This window comes from Blennius ocellaris (genome assembly GCF_963422515.1).
Source record: "Blennius ocellaris genome assembly, chromosome: 7".
Taxonomy (NCBI): Eukaryota; Metazoa; Chordata; class Actinopteri; order Blenniiformes; family Blenniidae; genus Blennius; species Blennius ocellaris.
Genome location: NC_137656.1, coordinates 5,775,674 through 5,798,044, shown reverse-complemented (window position 1 = coordinate 5,798,044; position 22,371 = coordinate 5,775,674). Strand labels below are relative to the sequence as shown.

Genomic DNA, 22,371 nt, shown 5'->3' with positions numbered 1-22,371 from the left:
TTCTGCAACCAGAGACAACAGCAATGTTCTCTCTCTCTGGTTGCTCTATAAATGGAAATTGACAAATAGATATTCGAGATTCCAAACAGTGGGCCTCACTGTGACATGTAAAGTAAACTTGTACTTTCAAATATATATATTAATGTTAAACAGCAATACACTTGTCATTTAGGCAAGGACAGTTTGTCTCGGTGGAAGCAAAATAGGCCAATAATTGGCGTTTGCATCACATTCAAAATGATATTATTTTACAGAAAACGTTGTTTTAATATGATATGATTTTACTCACCTGAAGTAGTTTTGTCTGTGGACATGCTTTGCCTTGCACTGCGTACGTGAGCTGCAGTTTTGACTCCGGAACACTAGATGGCGGCGGTGTGCACAGTGCTCAAAGCAGTTCTCACTCCACAGTGAAGGGAGCGAAGAAGGTTTCATAATGTTTACATGTGTGACAGCGGGACGCAGTGGCAGGACGGGGTTGGGACTGGGTCGAATCGGACTTTACCAGGTCTGACGGCACGAAATCTGATTGTACCAGGTCCGAGAGCTCCGGAGCGATACAGACCCGGTGAGTAACCACATTGTGCACATGTCAGTGTGTGTGAAGGACACGTTGTTTAAAGAATCGACGAGCACCGATGGTGATCAATGAGACGTTATTTTGTGATGCAGAAACTCTGAAGACTACTGTGCAAAATCTAATGCCGGGATAGACATGTGAATCTGCCACACATATACAAAGGCAGACGTAGAACGTACTGATCATGGAAAGGATGGTCAGTTTGATAATTCTCAGATTTCTGCAGGAACTGATTAAAAAGGTCGATCTAAGATCCACATCTAAATTACAAGTATCCACGTGCATAATTTGCATAATCTAATAACGCCAAACAAAAATACGAATCTGTTTTTTTAACACAAATTATAAATATTTACAGTGCTTCTGAAAAAGAGGAGTAAAACTTTTATTTTGTAACTGCTTGAGCATCATCTCACTATAATAACATTGAGCAATCTCTTCCAGTAGCATTCATCCTCACAGAGCTGCTTCAATTCTGCTAGTTTTCTATTGGCTGTGAACATCTCTCTGTGCTCATCATACAACATATCTGCTGGATTCAGATTTCAGCTCTTACTGGGTCATTCCAAAAGGGAAACTTATGAGATCATCCAGCTTCTACTGACCTTCAATGGTAGAGGCCAACCCGATATTGTAATAGAGGATTTCCCAATGTTGTTGATCTTTTCCAGGGTCATAAGAGGGAATGAGATCCACATGTTTGACTTTTCAAAATACCCTTCCTGACAGCATCCTGAGTGAATTTCAAAGGCGGTGGGATTAAAACCCTAAATTTAATATAATAATACACAAGCCACAATATGGCTTTTACACGTGACCCATTTATTCATGTTTGTCATCTTCAGTATGTGAAGTTTCCCAACACATGTTAATGTTACCGTTTCTGCAAGTGTGTCAAATCTTATAGTTGTGTTTTACCTTTGTAGTACAAAACAGTGCATTTTCATATTTACTTCCTGAATATTGAAAGTTTCTGTATTTAAGAATAATGTAAAGGGGTGGCCACGGTATACAGCACAGGTGTGGGTGAGCATTGGTTTTTCCCCAGGATATTTTCGACCACAACTCAGGAACATGTGTGACTCTAAATTACCTGGAGGTGTGAGTGATAATATGACCCCTGTGGAGCCCCCACTGACCCGAAATGGGATCATCTGTGCAGAAGATGGATGGGCAAACAGCTTTTAAGTCAATTTGAGTTCAATGTGCAACCTGCACAGTTATGAGGTGGGATTAAACTTACAAGACTTACTGTGAAAAGTGAGGAACAGTAAATAAATAAATAGTTATATCACAACTGACAAATTTAGTGGAAAAAAACACACTTAAGTTATTCCTCGTAGAAAGACAAGTAAAGCCTTCTGCACGACCTTCGGCCAACTTGAGCGTAGCCTCAAGCAACCTTCACAAACATCCTACGTCTGATATCTCTGAAGGATATGAAATCAGTATCAGCCAGTGGTATCAGCTCAGTGTCTGCAGCAAACATCTGACTGGCAATCTCGTCATCGGCCGCCGCTTTGAAAAGACTCCATTCAGTCAACTCTAGACAGAACAAAGACGTGCAGTGTGCAGTCGCACTCTGCTGGTCGAATCAAAGATATCATCTGTTCTTTTAAGAACACACAGGCTCTGCTTGTGTTCAAAAGCTTCATCGGACATATCAAATGTGGATTTCTCATTCGTTTTTGTAAAGTTTTAAGCAATATTCTTCTCAAAAGGTTGTTACTGGTAAGCTACATTCCTGCTGAGTCTGTGATGACTTATTGTATTTTCTTATCAAAACATCTTGAAGGACTACGTAGATTTTCAATTCCTAGCTTGGCATGTTTACAGGACAAACAATCTTTTACAGGCTTTGTTTGCTGGTTAACGATTTGAGTTACTCACAAGCAACAACTTTTTTTTAATTCATTGGTCTCATATATGAACTTTACACTGGCTTTTGTAAGTAGCTAAAAGGTAATGCTTGTTTACACATACTAGTTAGTTCTTTAAAAAGTGGTTGAGTTACTTCAACTGCAGAATATCTACGCAGTTGCTTTTGTCTCCTTCAGTTGGGCCTGTTTTGATAATGTGAACATCATTCAAACTTTATTCTATCAAACTTTATCTTTCAACTGTCAAGCAGGTTATTGTATATCAAAGGTCTTTACTGACCATTGATAATACAAGGATAAAACCACAAAACAAGTAAGGACAATAATCCTTTAAGTACCAGTGAAAATTAAATAAAAAGAAAATGGTACACTAAGAAGCGTTATACGAGTCTACTAATTAATCAAAAACACATATAAGTATATAAAAGGCTACAGCATTGAAATTACCAGAGAAAGGTCAAATGAATGCCAAAACCAAAGTTGTATTTGTACTAAAGAAAAAAAAGATGTCAAGAAAAATACTGACTTTCCCAGCTTTATTAAGTCCATGTATTTGGGAAGAACACATAAAATATTGTGTTACTGTAATGCCACTACTATTCTAACTGTTTGCTTGTATGAAATTAATGATTACCCGAATACATAATTATGAATTATGAAAGTTATAATGAGCATGTTAGTCATGACTTTTGTTATGTGTGGCAAAAGATGAAGGGATGAGGAGATGGCAGCTCTGCACCTCATTAACAACCAGTTGCGAATTCAGTTTTGCCAAAAGCTGCTGTGTTTATTTCTAAATGTATTCTTGCAACTGGCACATGATGTATATTTACTTTTAGTGAAGTTAAATCTATATTTTAGATGAGTGATTTATAAATTAGACTAGTATACATGAGATGCCCAGGGTACATCATAAAAACACAAATATTGTCATATGACCAACTTAAATGTCTCATAGAGAGCTTCTTTATTGCACCATGACAATCATTTCTGCACACTTGTGAAACAGGGCGGGACCTTGAACGCAGTCGGCTCCAGAGAGTTTGAAACGTCGTCTGCTGTCACACTCACTGTCCCGACCGGAGCTTCTCGACCAGGAGGATGAAGATTGCCGTGCTGGGGGCCACTGGGCAGACCGGGCAGTTTCTGGTCAACCAGGCGCTGCAGCAGGGTCACACGGTCACTGCCATCGTCAGGAACCCGGCCAAGCTCACCCTGCACCATGACAACCTGAAGGTGATTATGTGGGTTCAAAGTTCAGGGGTTTATATGAAGTAAAACATCTGGAGCGGATGAACGGAACTGTTTTATAAAAGGCTTTGCTGCTATACCGGGGTTGCTAAGTTAAAATGATTAGCAGCTACCACTAAACAGCTGTTTGTCATTATATAGTTCATATGAAAAGCAGGTTTATTGTGTGTTATTTACTAATACATCCTAGTAATGTCTTGAGCTGGTGACAGGGATCAGCAAGTTTGATCGTTGTGCAACCCACAAATCCTCAATACCAGCAGGCAAAATGGAGAACTCTGACCACTAGTTTGATGAAAAGAATCAGTGTACTGTACGTCTTGAAATTATGTTAATTGAATCAACATGCATGCAGTTGATATTTTATTTTAGTTATTTATTTTTACCATGGAGTACATGTAGCAATACTGTTATGAAAGATCACAGTGGATTGTGCGTTTGATCATTACCATGGCAGGAAATATGTACTGAGTAAAAAAATATGTGCAGTGCTCCCTTCTAATATTTATATAGATATGTATATATATTTATAAGTCATTTCCCAGGGCAGAACAAATAAAAAATGTATATTTTCCTTGACAAATTGGCCCAACCTGAAAGAAAATATGACAAAAATCAAAATATCAGCTGTGGAATAAAGTATCAGATAGATTCCATCACAAGATGTTATGACTTTTCTTATTTCTTCCTGATTAAAAGGGAAATGTGGCACAACTTTTAATTTCCATTCTTTAACTGTCCACAATGGAAACTCATCATAAAAAGATTGTTTTTCTATATTTATACCCATGGAAGTCTTCATCCCTCACATCAGCTTCAACAAATTAGTTTTTCCATGCAGCACTCAAACCTAAGCCTGTACAGAAGGTTCGGTGGCCCAGCCCTCTCAGTCTCCTCGGTCACTGATGTGTGAAGTTACGTGTCAGCATGAGAAGCAATGGTTGTTTTGGACAGGGTCGGCGTGTGGCTGACGATCACTTGGCAGGGTGGATTATCTCTCAGTCGTAATGTTGTGGGTTTGAGGCCCCCATCTCGCCACCTCCACATGTCCAAGTGTCCTTGAGCAAGACACTGCACCCTCCTTTAAAACTTGCAGACAATGTCATTTTCCGTCCTTCTGTATTTGCAGGTGGTGACTGCGGATATTTTCACAGCAGACAGTCTGACAAGTCATTTCAAAGGCCATGACGTGATCATGTCCTGCCTTGGTTTTCCTGCCACCTTCCTCTCAAAGGTGACTGGTTACAGTACGTCCATGGGGTCTATCATCAACGCCATGCGAGAGGCGCGGGTCAACAGGATCATCACTATGACCTCCTGGTACACAGATCGTAAGTGCAGGACGCAGACGACGGCCTGCCGGTCATTTGTGTGATGTTCAAACCTTAACTGCCTGATGATGTATGTGAGAATGACTTGCACTACATTTCAGAAGATGAGTGTTTTCACTTGGGCTTTCAAACAAACATTTAATGCTTCTCACTTTCTGCGTTTCTTATACTGAGGTTGCGTTCAATGGCACTTTATTTGAAACTGCTCTTTTGGTGTTTCCTCATTGGTATTCAGATTCTCCAGTTGATCTTCTCTCATTGAAATCTTGAATGTAATCTTTTAAATTGGCTTTATTCAGAGTTCGGTCACGAGCTGCAGGCCAGAACAGACGACCACTTTCACAACTACGATCGCTTTAGAGCCGCCAATTTAACAGCATGTCTTTAGATGCTAAACTAAACCAGAATAACTGGAGAAAAACCTTTTAGGCACAACTTACAGTGTTTGAGTGACATTTGATGTTTTCTTAAATGTTATATATTTTTTAATATTTGTTGAAATGTTCATGTTTGGTGGGCTGACCTCCAAAGTTTTGAAATCTCTAATTTGCCGAGGTATTCAAGTTAACATTGTTGTGGATCGCACCCACTACCACCGTTATGCAAAAGCAGTAGATTTCCAAAGAAATCGCTGGTATGAAAAAAAAAAATACATGACCCTTTAAAGCCAATGCTTACTGTAGCCAGTGTCGACCGGGCTAGAAATGTGGCCATTGATGGCATAGCTACAGCATGAGAACATCTCTACATCATTAACTTCTTCAAAAAAGACCTTTCTGCACCTGAGCATCACTTTGTCGTCGTTGTACTTTTTCAGCCAACTCAGGAAGTCAGTCCCCATTCCTGATCCGCTTCCTTCTGCTGCCGATGATTCGAAGCGTCCTCACCAACATGTACGAGATGGAGAAGTTTCTGCAGAAGACCGACGACATCAACTGGACCGTGGTTCGCCCTCCCGGCCTCAAGAACCAGCCGGCCTCAGGTAAGAGCAGAGAGTCTGGACGTCGCCGTGAGGTCAACGGAGCTTCATTCAGTGAAGAGCTTTCTTCGCGCCCTCAGGATCCACTTGGTCACAGTGCAAGCTTGTTACCATGTTCCCCACATGACTTAATGCATCAAATTTCAAGTACTTATCTCAAGTTTTATTTTTTTTTTCCTGTTTTGAAGAATGTAACGAAAAAATAATATAATCCCAATCTCTGTCTGCCGCAGCTCAAGAATTTCTGACCCATGAAGGATACTTTGTGCCCAACCTCAGCGGTAAGCCTGTGGGAAGAGGGGATGTGGCTCGCTTCATGCTGTCTCTCCTCAACAGCAACGCCTGGGTCAAGCAGGGAGTCGCCATCACAACTAAATGAGACGGAGGGAGCTTGTGTCGCCTCATCCAACAAAAAGCTCTGTTAACTCCCAAGCTTTGGCTTGCTTCTAACCATGAAGATATCAAGCTTTTAAACCCTGAGTACAGTGGTTGCAGTACAACTAATTAAAGCTGCAGTTATCTGATTATTTATTCCAGATTGAGTGAGTCAGCACTGTGAGCTCCTAAAAGGAGAAGGCAGTTTTATTCTATTGTAGCCTGGATAAATGAAGATGGACCATCTTCATGGTGAGAGATGATACTTGAGCTGGAGAATCTGTTTTTATTGAATTGGGGTATGAAATGCTAACTGATGCATTTAATGACATTATTGCCTTATGTGAACTAATGAATGTTTCTTTGTTTACAATTGTTTGACACTTTTCTGTCCATGCGTTGCACTGCACGAGAAACATGTTGTAATGCACCGTTTTACCACGTGGAGGCAGTCTTGTGTCAGCTGTGAGTGAAAGATTATTTGACAAACCACCAAATATGTCTCAGACATTTTAGGGTGAATAAAAATCCTAATTGAAAAAATATGTTGTTAGTTATTCCGACACACACACACTTGCATTTCATTGATTTTTACTAGAACAGATGTGGAGGGTTAAAGCTGGCATAGTTCCAGCAGTAGTGAGAGCACATGGCACATTGACCCCTGAACTAGGACGGTGGCTACAGCAGATCCCAAGAAACAGCATCTGAAACCTCAGTCCAGAAGAGCACAGTCCTAGGAACAGCCAAGACACTATAAACCCTCAAACATCCCAGAGCTCTGGGAGAGGAAAAAGTACAGGCTGGATGCAGGAGCACAGATAAGTCCTCCACACGCTGATATCGGACTGCATTCCGCCAGTTTGCATGTAACCAGAGTCATCAGGTTATTCAAAGACTTGAAGCAACATAATACAGACTCAGTCAGAATAATGTGGTATAAAGTTTAGATGTTACCTTGTTGCTTTATACTGCCTTAAATGCCTTTAAATTTGAATACATCTTGTATGAACAATCACTTTGTAAAAAACAAACTGTGAGAGTCACGCACACACACACACACACACACACACACACACACACAAAAACACCTACACTTACATGTACCTACTTATCAGATGCACTATCAGTCTAACCTCTGACCTCTTATTGCTTGAATGAGAACATAAAGATAACGTGCTGTGCTTTATTCTCATTACCTGCAAATGACCTGAGATTGAGAACTTCACTGCTCGGATAGGGGAAGCAGGCACAGCCAGTATATACAATCTGATATGCCCTCTGCATGATGTGAATGGAATTTGAAACATCTGTGACATGCACACACAAAAGCAATGCATCACAACTATACCAGTATTCAGTCCAAACAAATCCTGTTGGATGGAGAAATGAAAAAAAGAGCTATTAGTGAGTTTGAGGTAGTGTTTATGTGTGCAAAACAAAAACAGTGTACAAGGAATACACCCTCTGACTTGATGTAACCAGATTTTATCCATGCTTGCTACTTTCCTGGTCAATCCAGGTCATACAAGTAATCTGGCAATATGTCAAAATACAGCTGGAGGTGTAATCTCATGAAAATGTGACCACTTTTTGATTTTCAAAAAGGACAGCCTCAAGGAACTTCAGTGATGCATAACATATCCTCTGGGACGCTTTATAATTTTAATGTACTCAGTACATATGTACAACTCCGTTGTTTTAAATGTTCTGTTGTATAAAAATATGTAACTCTTTATAAGCTAAGATATATTTAAAAAAGAGCCTGGTCCACCAGTCTGTGCTATATCTATTCATATTCAATTCATTTTAGTTTTACTTATGAGATTGTAACATTGCAAAATGTGGACATTAAACTTAAGGAGAAGATTGTAGCTTATTAGTAACACTTACACACTCTGCAGACTTAAATTCAAGAGATCTCATGGAAATGTTTAGAAGAGAGGGGACAGACTAGAGGAGAGTGTTTTTTTGTTTTTTTTCTTCAAAGTGGCAGAGCGTTGGCTCAAAGGGGTAGTGGTTTCAGGTTTAATTCCACATTCCTCCCTGTCCACATGTATAAGTGCCTTTGAGAAAGATACTGAATCCCAAACTTAAAGTCAAGCGCCTTGCTTGGCAATCACCACTGGCGTGCGTGTGTGAATGCAATGTGACGTGTTGAGGCAGTTGAAAGAATCTTTGTAAGTGAAATCCACTTACAAAAACTTCTGCTTAAAAAAAAAAAGTTACGTAACCCAGCAGGGAAATCTGATCAAATTTTTCACTTTATTGACAATCAAAGAATCTCTATCACAAAATAAATACTTCCATTTGTGTCACACTGTACACGGAGAACGACACATTCAGCCATACATTTTACCATTTGCACATCGTTGTGACTGGATCATTTCTTCTCACATTTTAAAAATACTTGTTCAGCTCCAGTTGCCTTCATTTTTTTGTTTGTTTTGTTTTGTTTTGTGCCAGATGACACAACAGTGGAAATTGATCGTGTAAAATCTTAAAATGCATACTGCTACTTCAGAAATACAACACATCTGATTAGACATCCTTCAGACCACAGCAATCTGTGGTTTATAGCTTTTACTGCAGAATCTATACAAGTTTTCCAATGCCATTAAAGTGCTTTCCAACTTGCATGTGACATGTTTGGTGCCGAGGGATTTAGTACGCTCCCTGCATATGCCATGACAAGATTTGTCTATGATTCAGGCGTATTATTTACAAAATCGGCCATTGCTGCGAAACAGTATTATGTATTTAATATCATAAATGTCATATTCCTCCCCTGACAGACATTAATAAACACTTATCTGTATCCTGTTAAAAAATAAATAGATCAGAATCAAGATTTTCTTTCCCTCAAGTGCTAAATCTCTTTAGCACTTGAGGGTTTAAACTTTTCCCTCAGCTTTGATGTCTGGTCTGACACATTATTCATGACTGTCTCTGATTTCTGTGCGGCCCAGTCTACTTTTTCTCCCCGGCCACTCCATACAATTCATTTATTTTCTCCTGGTACATCTTCACAACAATGGGCCTCCTCAGTTTCATGGTGGGTCCTGTGAAGAAAGTGAAAAACAAAACAGGTTTGTCAGATCTAAATCATGATCTACAGTATATACGTTTGACACGCAGCATCAACATTAGATAACATCTTGAGCACGAATTAAATGAACATACAGAGGAATGTGGTCTGGCAAGCGGCACAGTCACAAGACAACATGACCTCAAAAGCATTGCGATTGGAAACAAGTTAAACAGCGACATCGGGAAGGAACGCTTTCTCTTCGGACAGTAATAGAACACTGCGTCAACTTGGCAGCAAATAATGATTTGAAAAAGCTGACCCAGTTCTCCTCCGGGAACAGAGAAGTCTCGCTCCAGGAGCACCCACTTCTGGACCTTCTGGGCGTTGGACGTCGACCTGGCATTGATCCGCTCCATGCCCTCTTGGATGGCTGAGTAAACAGCCGGCTCCTTATTGGCTATGACCTCTGACACCTTGGTGGCCTTGATGCCGTGCTTCTTGCAGAAGTCCAGAGCTTCGGGGCTCAGCTCGTCGGTGGGCTCGCCGTTGTCATCCAAGTTGCACTGTGGGGAAAGGGACATTTTTTTAAGGGGTGGGGGGGGGAGTTTGGTAGAGGGCTGTTACTGCATTTGTTGCATTTGCTTCCACGGACACCAGAGCTGCTGGATCGGGGCCTTGCTTACTTTGAGTGTGAGCATCATGGAGAGGAACTTGAGTTTGTCTCCGATCAGCATGGCGTTGCTGATGATGGGCACCTCGGCCTTCAATGCATCCTCGATGGGCACGGGGGGGATGTTCTCGCCACCGGCAGTGATGATCAGCTCTGTGACACACGGACACAAGAAACTGCACTCTTCAACTGAGTCAACAAAATGTCGAAGTGTTGCATAACGTAGTGCCGCTGTGTGACATTAGCTGACTTGACAGTGTGTCAAACTAATGATTTATCATTGTTTAAGTTCAGCTGATGTTACATTAAAGGAAGATGGATACCAATGATTCTTGTATGAATGTCAGGCATGTTCTCTGTTGCTTTCAGGAGGACTGAGTAGTTAATGAGGTGCTCTTCCTCTGGTAAATTAATACAATGGAAACTGTCAACAAAAACTTAAGCAAAGGCAAAAGAAAGTTGAAGTGACAGAACTTTATGTTTCATTTCCCGCAGAGTTTATTTACAGCTAATACACTAACATACATAACTGCATGTTGTGAATAGTACCCTAAAAGTGTTTATTCTAAATCCGTATTAATTTTCTCAAAGAGATGCACTGTATTATTATATATACAATGAAAGGGACAAATAAAAAAACAAAAAATGTAAGAACAAACCAACTAACCCTAATCCATGGGATAAAACCAGCTCGCAAGAGAGTTCCGTCTGGCCTGAGGGGGCTATGTTGGTATTGATGCTGCAAATAAGCAGCTGAATAGTCTCAATGTTTATACTGTACACAGTGTGCTAATCCAGGTTAACCAAGGCCACTAAAAAAAAGGAAAAGAAAAAACCTGCAGCGCGTTCCATGGGTGTGGTGAAGTATGCGGAAACTTCTGTGCCATGTTACCACAACAACGTAGTCAACTCAAATGCCCAGAGCAGCAAAATTGAACCTGCCAGACAACCAGGATACGCTTGTGTTGGCCACTCAGAAGTGTGCCAAAGGTTAAGCTCTGAGGAAGACTTCTATCAACTGGTCACATCCTTTAATATCTACATTGCCTGTGTGCCAGCAGCTTTGTCAGGAATGACCTGAAAACACTTTCACATAGACTGAAAAGCAGAGTTGTCTAGCGATTTAAAAAACCCCAAAAACAAATGCAAATCTGTTTATTTCCAAGAAAGTAAAATTCAGGCCACATAGTTCCTGTCATTGTTGAGTGAATTTATAATGTTTGGTTTAGGCTGGGAATAAACATGACAACCTGGCAGAGTTTAGTTGTTTTTTTTTGTATTTTTTGTTTCTTTCACCATGCTACTGTGTATCATCAAGCTCAAACAATATGAATTAGTTGTAGGACAACACCAAACATGGATTGAGCCATTAAAAAAAATAGATCAGTGTTTCTGTTTGTCCACCCTGGTGAGGACACTGTAAACTCGAAGGGATCAGTTTCAATCCATGTTAACAAACCTCAATTTGATGTTTTGCAGTAAATACCCAATGGAGTATAAGTATGAAGTCACACAAAATGGGAGTAATCAGACATGCTGATGCCATTTTTTTAATCTAATAAGCTAACATACATAATAGCTTATGTGATTTTCTTCAGAACTGTACATTATGTTTTCCCCAAACTTTCATCCAGTTTACCTTTGATCCTTCCGGTGATGTACAGAAAGTCATCCTTATCATGTTTTCCAAGGTCTCCAGAGTGCAACCAGCCGTTCTCATCCAGAGCCTCCTCCATTTTTTCAGGCATGTTCAGGTAGCCCATGAAGACGTTTCTCCCCCAGAAACAGATCTCTCCATTACCGTCCATGTCTGGATTCTTCAGATTCGTTTTGCAGCCCGGCATCACTTTCCCGCAGCTGGAGAGAAAAGAGTCAGAGATGTGCTCAGGTATGATGTGCCAGGAGACTCTAACCAAGATGTGGACACAAAATAAACAATATGGCTAATTAATAAAAAAAAAAGATTAAACAATGTCTGCTTAAATGTCCTGGCAAACCATTTATTTGTTGGTACTAATAACATTTTGGCCCCCCCAGCAGATACATTCAATAAAATACATATGCCACTTTTAGCAAGTGAACAAAACTTTCTTCGGGGCAGTGGCGTAGACCAAAATCGAGTAAAGTGTGATTCCAAGACAAATCTAGCAGCCTTGAGTGCCTTAACACATATTAACTCATGTGAGTTTCATTTATGAGACATCACCAGCCCACCAAGTAAGGTTTTTGCAAGCAACAGGTCAGTAATCTCATGTTAATTAAAACACTTATTTATGTTCTTCACAATGCTTTCTGCTGACCTCGTGAGGCGGTAATCATGCACAGTGGCAGAGACTGTGTGCGGACCCGAGCTTTCACTCATGCCGTACACCTCCATGATGGGAATATTCAGACTCATGAAGTACTCCAGAGTGTCCTTCGTGATGGGGGCAGCTCCAGAGAGGCAGAACCGGCAGCGGTCCAGGCCTAGAGCTGCACGCACCTTCTTGAAGACCAGATTGTTTGCCAGCATGAAGCCCCATGGTACTGCATTCTCCCTGTAATCACCAAAAATAAAAATAAAAACATGTCAAATGTACATCTTGGCTAAAACTTATGTGCGAGGTTGTGGTTTGCCACAAATCACAAATTTCCACCACATTTAGCACAATATTTAGATCTGAATTTGTAAACATCAGAAAGATTTGTGTCTGAACAAACATCTTTCAGCAGAGCAGATGCATAAACTATTGCCACAATCAGAATTATGATGAATATCACATCAGCATGTGTATTACAGTTGGCCCGACTAATATTGTGTTGGGCCCACTGCTGCAAAAACAGACCTGAATTGAGAAAGCATGAACTCCATTAGACATCATTTGTACCCAATATTTGCCTCAGTGGGAAGCTGTGTCTTAAAGAGCCTTGGCATCTCATAACCATGTTCTCTGCTTTTACATCCTTGGAGCACTTTTGATTGATACAGACCACGGCAGACCAGCGACACCTTACAAGAGCTGCAGTTTTGGAGATGCTTCACCTGTTAGTAGTTATACTGTTATGGCTTATGGGTGTACATATTGTGATGTGACTGTGCATGAATATTAGGATACATTTCACCTCCCACAAAAGCTTTTACCCTCATTATGCCTTTGTTAGAGAATAATAAGCTTCAAAATGTACTCAAGGATTTGCTCCACTACAATTACCACAAAAACACTTTATTTTAAACATGAAAAATCTTTCAAATAATTAAATCCAGAGAGCACAACACGGGTCAATGGAGTATTGGCAACAACACTTTTCTGCTCCCATATCTGCAAGAAATCACTGAAACTTTTTGCCTTTTGAGATAAAGAAAATAAAAATGCCTGCTCAGATATTGACATTGTGACATTGAAGGCTCGGATCAATGGTTTAATAGTAAAGAAAATTAAACATTTGTAATGTTAGTGAAACTGGAAAATAGCCTGCTTACATCACTGACTAAATATGTGCTCCGGTGACATCTCGTAGTATGAAAAATATACTAAATAGACAAATATAATGAACATTGACAGATCAATGTGAAGTGCTGGCGTCATTGTTGATAAAATTATCAATAAGACAAGAATATGCAGCACACAACTGTCTCAGGAACATCTTGAATACTTAAGTGACTGTTGCAGTAAAAATGAACTGATCTTTAACAATTCCGGTGTTTAAAGACATTCTGTTGACAAGAGCAAACACCAGACTTGTATTTAGGCTGATAAATGATCCATGCTGCTGTCTCACCCATTCATGGCACTTTGGTTGTACTGCAGGCCGATGGACTTGGCCCAGCCTGCCACTCTCTTCCTCATCGGGGAAGCCTTGGCCCCAGCAGATTTCATGGTCTCCTGTATCTTCTCCCACACTCGAGGAACACCCAAGAAACGGGTGGGACGGGCCTCTTTAAGTGTATTCACTAAGGAACCCTGGAAGTTCACAGTTACAGTCAGAATTCTATCACACCGATAAATTATTGTTTCATGACTGACTGTTGAAAATTTACCTTGAGGGCATCTGGCTCTGCGAAGTAGGTGGTCCCTGCAAAGCTCATGCAGACAAATATATCGATCAGCTGAGCGGCGATGTGGCTGAGCGGCAGGTAACTGACCAACACCTCCACACCATATTCCGCCTTTATTACAGAAGACGCTGTACGGGCTGTCCATGTTATCTGAACATGGAGGAAAAGGAGAAGAGCCATCAGAACAAACATACACCCGACACGGTGAAGTGAAGAAGTTCCTCTAAGAAAGAGGTGCCATTGTGCTGCTGCCCACAGGGAACTTAAAACCAATGAGACCAATTGAGGTGTTTGACATTTCTTCTTCTCTACTGCTGCTTAATGAGGATTAAACATGGTGTCTGATTTTGATAGGGTTGGATTTTAGCAATTGGAAAAGGCTGCTCACAAAGCTGAATCATGAATCAGAATCACAACAGCTAATAATTATTTAAAAATAAATAAATGCATAATTGTCCAGCAATGACATAATTTCTGAAATATGCACTTTAATCATATAGATGGGTTTTTTTTTCCTCCTCAATTATTTATTGTGGAAAAATGAATGTTGGGAAACGGCATCCCACACTTTTTTTTTTTTTTTTACATACTGTACTTGGCCTTTCAGCCTTCAAAACAAATCAGAAAAAAACCTGGCAGAGACTTTTAATCAGGTTGTTGAGTATCACAATAAGAGCAAACGAAAGTCTCGTTCAGGTGACTCACATTGTCGTGGCTCAGCATGACCCCTTTAGGGTTGCCGGTGGTCCCGGAAGTGTAGATGAGGGTGCAGCACTCGTTGGCCCGCAGGCTGTCGATTATAGAATTCAGCTGCTCGTTGGGAATTTGTTCTCCCTGCTTCATGAATTCTTCCCACTATGAACACAGAGTTGCAGAAAATGCCATGCATTGGTTTGTGCAATGATTTTTTTTTCTGCTTTATTATGTGAGCCGTGCAAACGTACTGTATACAGGTTTGGTTCTCTCTGCTGCAGCTCGCCTTTGTACTGAACAATGGCTTTCAGGTGAGGAAGCTGATCTTTCACCTGTTGGAAGAGACAATGTAAACAAGCCCACATGGGGACAGATTCCTTTGTATTCTCATAAATGCTTGAAACAGGTGTGCTATGAGAGGGGCCTGACCTGCAGGATCTTCTCGAGCTGTTTCTGGTTCTCCACCACCACAATGTTGGCTTCACAGTTGAGAGCGACATACTGACAGGCCTCGGGTGAGTTGGTGGTGTAAATGCCAGTTGCCAGACCCCTACAAGAGGAAACATATAAGTTGACAATTTCCTTAATTGTTTTAATGTAGATTTGGGTAATTTTGGTTTTTCCCGCCAACTATTGAATCGGTTAATCAAATAAAACCTAACAGAAGTTAATAAGGTTAAGGTTAACATATTCAGGAGTGTATTAAGTCAGTGACCCAAACCACTGGGAATATAGAGTTCCTCAGGCAAAAATGTGGTGAAAATGTGTATATATTTTCACATAACCAAATAATGACTACAAAAATGACAAAGATCTCAACATAAAACCAATTTTATTGATACTTTATGGTGCAAAATACAGTGAAATGTCCCTTTCATGGTAGCATCACCAATGTCTCAGCTCAGGACTCAGTGCTCTGTTGTGTCCTCTCCTCTTTATTTTAAAAGTTTTATATCTAAATGTAATAGGGACAAACAAAATTGGAATTATATAGGTTCTGTAAATTGATGTTCCTTTGAGGAAGAGGAATTGCTTTTAGTTATCAATGTTAAACTTAGATTGGTTCCTCAAATGACATTTTTCCAATAATAATTAACCCGTTGTGATTTCTGCGTATGATCATGTCCTTTTTCGATTGTTTCAAACCTGTTGGACCTAAATAGTGAGACAGATGGACAGCTGGATATGTTGGAGACAAATCAGCCATCTCAGGCATCTCCACAGCAAAAGCAGACAGCGAGGTTTGTATCGTGTATCGATACAATCTCTCAGGTCTCAGCCAGAGAGATGACTTTGCTGCATACTTACCCGGCAAAGATGCAGCCAATGTCTGAGATGAACCACTCGGGGGAGTTGAAACCCAGGATCGCCACACCATGGTAGCGCTCCAACCCCAACTAAGAAATTAAAACACACACAAGACATTTACCCTCAAAAATTAAAAGTAGCAAAGTACTTCTTGTATTTTTGACCTACATCTGGTCTTAACAGCCATTCCACTTCATAAGACACGGACATGGCCATGAAAGAGGAGACGTAACCCAAGCTGTAAATTTCACAGCTCCCAGTATTAGCTTTCGGCAGCCCGTTCTCACACGAAGGAGACAGGCTGAGAAGTATGTTTACAACACAGGAGCTGAAACGGGGGAAAGAGCTTCTGTGGAGGCTGTCAGTTCCATACATCAATTCATTGACTGAGCCAAAAACAACATCATGGCTCAGCCAGATAAGAACTGCAGAGCTGCACCACATTGGGTGTACATACATTGCCTTTTGAAGGTTGCCACTTTTATGACAATAAATAGATGAATAATGTTCTTAAACACAGTAAATGAATTACAAGCCAAGCCTGGACAGTCGGCTGACCTCAATTCAACAGGTTATGCATTTGCTGAAAGATAAAGACAAAAAAAAAACAGCCCAGAGGCAAACAAAAGGCAAAGATGAAAGCGGAAACAATTGTTGAGTTTCTCTTGGAAAGCTGCCAAGTAGGCTGATCTGACAACTTCTTTTTTGTTTTAAACTACCTCTGAGTACTAAATGCATACCAAAGAATAGGGGACTGATATGAAAAAAACAAAAATAAAAAAAAACAGACCAGGATTCCCATTGGTTTCTTCACACAAACTAAGAATAAAGAGTCTAAAAGTAGGAAAGTGCTAAGTCAACATGACAGAAAGTGTGTGTTTTTGCATGCAGTTAAGGTTCGCGTGTAAGAAGTAAAACACACATACCTTGAGGAAACTTTTGGCAGCTGCACGACACTGCTCGTAGTACTGCCTCCAGGTGAATGATACCTGCTGCCCTTCTTTCTTAAAAATCATAGCCGTATGATCTCCCATCCTCTCCACTGTCTCCAGGAACATCTGGTGGATGGTGATGGGAGTCTCTGAGCCAGGACCTGAGCTCTCCATCCTCAGCTTGACCGCCTGATCTCTGCTGGTGCTCCATAGCTGCTCGGCCGGGCTGAGGGTAGTTGCCAAGTTGGCTGCTGTGAGGGGAACCTCCTTGGGCTCTTCTGCGTTGGGACAACAGGGGCAACCACGTATACTCGCCATTGATGTCAAGTCAGACTTTTGTGGATGCCAGAGAGAGCTTGTGCTTTCAGAGAAAGATGAGGCAGGAATACAAGAGACGCGCAAACATTTCGAGACTCTCCCTGTGGGCGTGTTATGCACCTGCTGTCTCACACTAACTCACAAACACACCCACACTGCAGCGAACAGAGAATGCAGTTACCTGATACAGAAGGGCGGGCTATGCTATAGCAGTGTCTACCTCCCAATCAGGTTTGTTTCAAGGGAGTAATTCAATGTGAATACGATGTGGGCTTGACTGTCAACATTTTATGCCTTCTTGTTTTTCTTGCAAATTTTGTGTTTTCTATTTCAAGAATGGTCTCTATTATTTTGTTTATTCTTTCATTGATAATGGGGTTTTTTCACTCTCTCTCTGACAGGTTTAAATGACATTCTCTAGCATGTTTTCATTTAGCCCAGAGGCACCATTAGCCAGATGTGCATTTTTTGAATATTTCACTTAACTTTCAGGCTCAACTCAGGTGTTTCCTGCCTTAAGTGATTGACGCCTTGTGTTACTGTTCCCACACACACCTGCTATACCTGAATCAGTCATTATCAGGCTTCTGAAGAGTTCAACGTTCAAGAGTCAGGCCAACCAGCAGGTTCAAGTACAGGGATATTGCATAGAAAGTATCAGTTTAACATGCATAAAGTGAATATGTATCTTATGCCTGAACTAACTAACTGGAGGTTAGCATTTCCAGAAGTAAATGCAAGTGGGAATGTTAAATAAAGCTGAAAGCTGAAAATTTCCTCTGGAAAACTTTGTGGACCTGCCTCTCGCTTCGCGACATCTCATCCTTTGGTCCATAGATGACGACAAATCATCCTTAGAAAATTTCATGAACTTTGGGTGAGTAGTTTTTGCAAAATGTTGGTAATTAAAAATAAATAAATAGAAAAAAAAAATAAAAAAAAATAAAAATAAATAAATACATACAAACATACATACATACATACATACATACATACATACATACATACATACATACATACAGAGACAACCTTCTCAGCCAACTACCTTGGTCACCTGACTTCGTTCGCGAAGGTATTATTATTATTATTATTATTATTATTATTATTATTATTATTATTAATAATAATAAACATTTGGATCACTAGGTGTGATGCCTTTCAGCATTCAAACAATGAAAGACATTTTTTATGTGAAATTTATGAGAAAGTCTTTTTTGGGGGGCGTGTTTGAAATATGATGGAAACATCTGAATTCAATGGAAGAGTCGAAATTATAAAGTCTGAGGAGCAGCAATGTATTTTGCTTCTTATTTTTGTTGGGATTCATCTGGACACCACTGTGCTTTGATTGAATGAATTTAAATGAGCTCCTTTGTCAGAGCCTTACCTGGTTCTTTGGGGTCCGGTGGGGTGGACACAGCTGGAGGTTCACTCTTCGGGCCCTCTGAGGCCTGGGCTGCTGTGTGGACGTCAGCAGTAGGAACATTTTCATTCAGGATGACAGAGGAGTCTCTCTTCACTGCAGCTTCTGGTGTGGTCTGTGCCGATTCAGATGTGTTGCTGTGACGGTCGGTGATAAAACCCAACTTAGACGCAGACTTCAAAAATCAAATAGCTGTGAGTGGATCAAATCTGTCTATATTTGACATACCTTTCAGTATTTGGATTCATGGCTGCTGCACCATTATTCAGAACAGATTTTTCTTTGGTACTCATCTTGTATTTTCTAGAAACAAATGAAAAAAGACGAGTCACATTAGCATTAAAAGACAGTCATGAACAAGACTCCCAGAGCAGATATAGTTATCTATTATGTAACAGCACTCCGCTGAATATTTCTATGACTCCGACTATCATTCAAGTCATTGCAACAGGTCACAGCCATTGACCGCCCCACTCAGCAATGGCCCAAGTTTTGAAACTACACATGCTATGCCAGAAAACATTGCTACATCTGCAAGCACTATTGATGTCAGGGGTGTCAAACTCATGTTTGTTCAGAGGACAAATACAGACCAGTTCGATCTAGAGTCCAGTGAAATGATAGTATAGTATCTCTAAATGTGCCCCCTGATGTATTTCAAAAGTGAATTGACTACTTGACGTCTAGCCAAGTGTTAATTAAGTCATCTGGTGCAAAATGATGAAATTTGTCATTTGAGTTTCGTTACATCCAACAATGCAACAAACTACTTGACGTATTTTAATTGATAGGTCTGCAAAAACACTGCTTCAGTGTTTCTCTTCAAGATAATATTGAAAACGTGTGTTGCTTCTCAGGGTAGCTAAATCCTATTAAAAAAAAACTTATTTCTGCTTGCTTATTGAATGTGTTATCATGAAGATCTGCAGAGCACCTGATAAGGAGATACTCATAAAAAACTTGCAGGGCTGTGCCCATCCAGGACCCAGAGTACACAACTCAGACATGAACTGAAATCATCTTCAGATCAGCGTGACCATGGAGTCAAAGATTTATGTCCCCTAGTGTCATTATTTGTGAAGCTGTGAACTCCTATGAACCGGCTCCTCAGACTGGAAGATGCACTAAACAAACACAAGTTACAAAATTTGAACCATTGTCTTCATAATGTATTGTTTATATTGTTTGTTTCTGGGTCTTTTTTAATCAATTTGTGTCAGGTAAACAGGCCTTTTGTTTCTTTTTTGTGTGTGGCCATTTTCCCATGCTGGATTGGTGCATTTTGAGGGGTTCATTGATTACTTTTTTAATCCACCTTTTTGCCTTCATTTTGATAATCTACTGTTGTTCATTGTAGCAAATCTGTGTCATACTCTGGCTATTTTGTGTCTGGGACAAACATAATACACATGTGAATCACTAAATTGAGATGACTTTCATCATTTTGCATCACTTAATAGTTATTCCATCCTATTTTGATCCATTTGTGTATAAATTGAGTAATTTTAAGTCTTTATTTGGTCACCCAAGTTTGCTTCCTGCGTGTATTTCTGTCTTTGGATGTTGCTTTAATTACTTTGCATCAATTTGTTGTCTTCATTTAGGACATCTGTCTTGGTCTTTGTTACACTTTATGTCACACATCTGGTATTTTGTGTCTATATTAGATTGCATGAATATTTCTTTTTGATTTATAATTCTTAAAGATCAGACATCTTTACCTGTTAAGGTCAACAATAACAGTGGATAAAAACAGATTTTGCACAGATGTAGATGTACCTTCTCTGTGATATAACATAATCAGTCAGTGGCAAATATTAGCACTGATAAAACTGACAATGAGCCACATTAATAGAACTACAATAGATTAAGATCTGTCAAGACAGCAGTCTCTCAGTCTGACCTCAGGGTCCACTATTGTCTGGATCAAAGTTCAAATAACTTACAAAACAGCAATTTGGAAACAACAATACAAATAACAAATCTTCAACCCTGATTATTCACAAATTAGTTCAAATGTCCTCTAATCTCAAAAAAGCTTGTCTCAGGCGCATCCCTGATATCAAGAACAACTTTGAAAAACCTATGGGGACAAAGCAAACAGAAAAGTAGAGACGAAGTGCAGGTAAAGACGTTACCTGGTTCTTTCGGCTGTTTGTTTAGTCTTTAAAGTCAATTTAGTAGATGTAGGGGAGGAGGGTGTGGGTAGAGGTGGGAAAGATTCAGTCTGTGGTGAGTAAACAAATCAAGAAGTCTGCTCTTATTACCCAGGGATAATTCAGAATATTGGTCACTAAGGAGTTTTAAACCTCAAACGCAGTCAATCCTCTTTGCATCACCTTCCTCTGACACTGCACGCACTCGAAAAGCATAGAAATGAGTGAAAATTGAATGAAATAAGCACATACCTTCTCTGCTGAGAGTGCTGAGGGGCATCAACTGGAGAGCAGCAGTCAGGTAGAGGACAGATCAACCTTTGCCCGGCTGCAGGTAGTACACTGTTGCCCCCAATGTGTTCCTCCTCCTCCTCCTCCTCCTCCACCACCTCCTCCTCCTCTTCCTCCTGCCTCCTGGGGTGAATGTCGACCTATTGAGGGGGTTGGCAGCCGGCCCAGCGCTCACGCCAAGTCCACAACTGCACACTTGCACAATCTCCCCTCCTTTACACCTTGCTACAGAGATCACAGCGACCGTCAAAACTGACCAAAGGTTGTGTCTTTCGCCACAGAGACAGACCTGTAACCTGACACACTGCAGCTGCCAGAAAAGCTGCTTTGTTTGTATTAATTACAGCTCCTGACAACTGTTGGCCGTGGTGACGGAACTATTCTATGGAGTAAAGATTTAACGATCTCACAATGCACAGAGGAATGGGGCGGACGGGGTTACTGCAGGTTTTATTATCTCAAATTGACTTGTAAAGACAGTCATTATCGGACTTGTTGGAAAAATAATGATAAAACTTGATAAGGTGCAAGATACTAAAAGAGACTTTGACTCATAACAGAGTTTCTCAAAACTTGTGCAACTGTCGTCTTTTTGACCACATTGACACTTTGGTAACATAATGGTGGTAAAGGTTTTTTTTCATTGAGAAACTGTATCAACATCCAGAAATCTCAGCAATCTTCATTTCCAAATGACTGTAGAATTCATGTTACTAACAATTACAATTACAATAACCTGGTCCATAATTAACAAACACAGATGAAGTTAAAGAAACAGATGATAGAGTAAAGTTTGTATCATATTGCAGAATACAGGGCACAACAGCGTGTTTAGAGTTCATACTGCAAAAGAGCTTTGACAAACAAATACAAAGGTGTTTATGGAAAATATAACTACGGTAAATCTTACTTTTACATTGCTGCACACTGATGATGTAGTTATCACTCTTGCCTCACAGTGAGAAAGACCCTTGATCAATCGAGGTCAGGCTCGAAAGTCTTACTGTGTAAAGTATGCATGTCCTCCCTGGGCATGCACAGGACTTTCTTTAGGTAAACCAGTTTGATCCCACAGTCGAAAAACATACATTTGAGATTGATTGGTGACACTAATCTG

General features: G+C 40.3%; 2 protein-coding genes across 2 annotated transcripts; one reads left to right on the top strand and one right to left on the bottom strand.

The window, feature by feature from the left end:
• Positions 1–438: 438 nt before the first annotated feature.
• On the top strand, positions 439–6,899 carry LOC308132455 (flavin reductase (NADPH)-like). Its single transcript, XM_080499556.1, has 5 exons — positions 439–568; positions 3,470–3,696; positions 4,841–5,042; positions 5,860–6,024; positions 6,255–6,899. Exons 2-5 carry the CDS (start codon positions 3,562–3,564, stop codon positions 6,398–6,400), a joined length of 648 nt encoding a protein of 215 aa, XP_080355682.1. The 5' UTR covers positions 439–568; positions 3,470–3,561; the 3' UTR covers positions 6,401–6,899.
• A 1,848-nt stretch (positions 6,900–8,747) lies between these two features.
• Positions 8,748–17,151, bottom strand: LOC308131978 (long-chain-fatty-acid--CoA ligase ACSBG2-like). The gene is made up of 12 exons (XM_080498907.1): positions 17,061–17,151; positions 16,135–16,223; positions 15,256–15,376; positions 15,078–15,158; positions 14,839–14,988; positions 14,116–14,283; positions 13,857–14,038; positions 12,398–12,634; positions 11,737–11,954; positions 10,111–10,250; positions 9,747–9,990; positions 8,748–9,458 (listed from the first exon to the last, which is right to left on the bottom strand). Exons 1-12 carry the CDS (start codon positions 17,148–17,150, stop codon positions 9,367–9,369), a joined length of 1,812 nt encoding a protein of 603 aa, XP_080355033.1. The 5' UTR covers position 17,151; the 3' UTR covers positions 8,748–9,366.
• Positions 17,152–22,371: the final 5,220 nt, after the last annotated feature.

Coding starts and splice junctions, on each gene's coding strand:
- LOC308132455 (XM_080499556.1), top strand. CDS start 3,562: ATGAAGATTGCCGTGCTGGGGGCCACTGGGCAGACCGGGCAGTTTCTG. Junction 3,697..4,840: donor TGCACCATGACAACCTGAAG/GTGATTATGTGG, acceptor CTGTATTTGCAG/GTGGTGACTGCGGATATTTT. Junction 5,043..5,859: donor GACCTCCTGGTACACAGATC/GTAAGTGCAGGA, acceptor GTACTTTTTCAG/CCAACTCAGGAAGTCAGTCC.
- LOC308131978 (XM_080498907.1), bottom strand. CDS start 17,150: ATGATTTTTAAGAAAGAAGGGCAGCAGGTATCATTCACCTGGAGGCAG. Junction 12,635..13,856: donor AACCAAAGTGCCATGAATGG/GTGAGACAGCAG, acceptor TGGTGATTACAG/GGAGAATGCAGTACCATGGG. Junction 11,955..12,397: donor CATGATTACCGCCTCACGAG/GTCAGCAGAAAG, acceptor TTTTCTCTCCAG/CTGCGGGAAAGTGATGCCGG.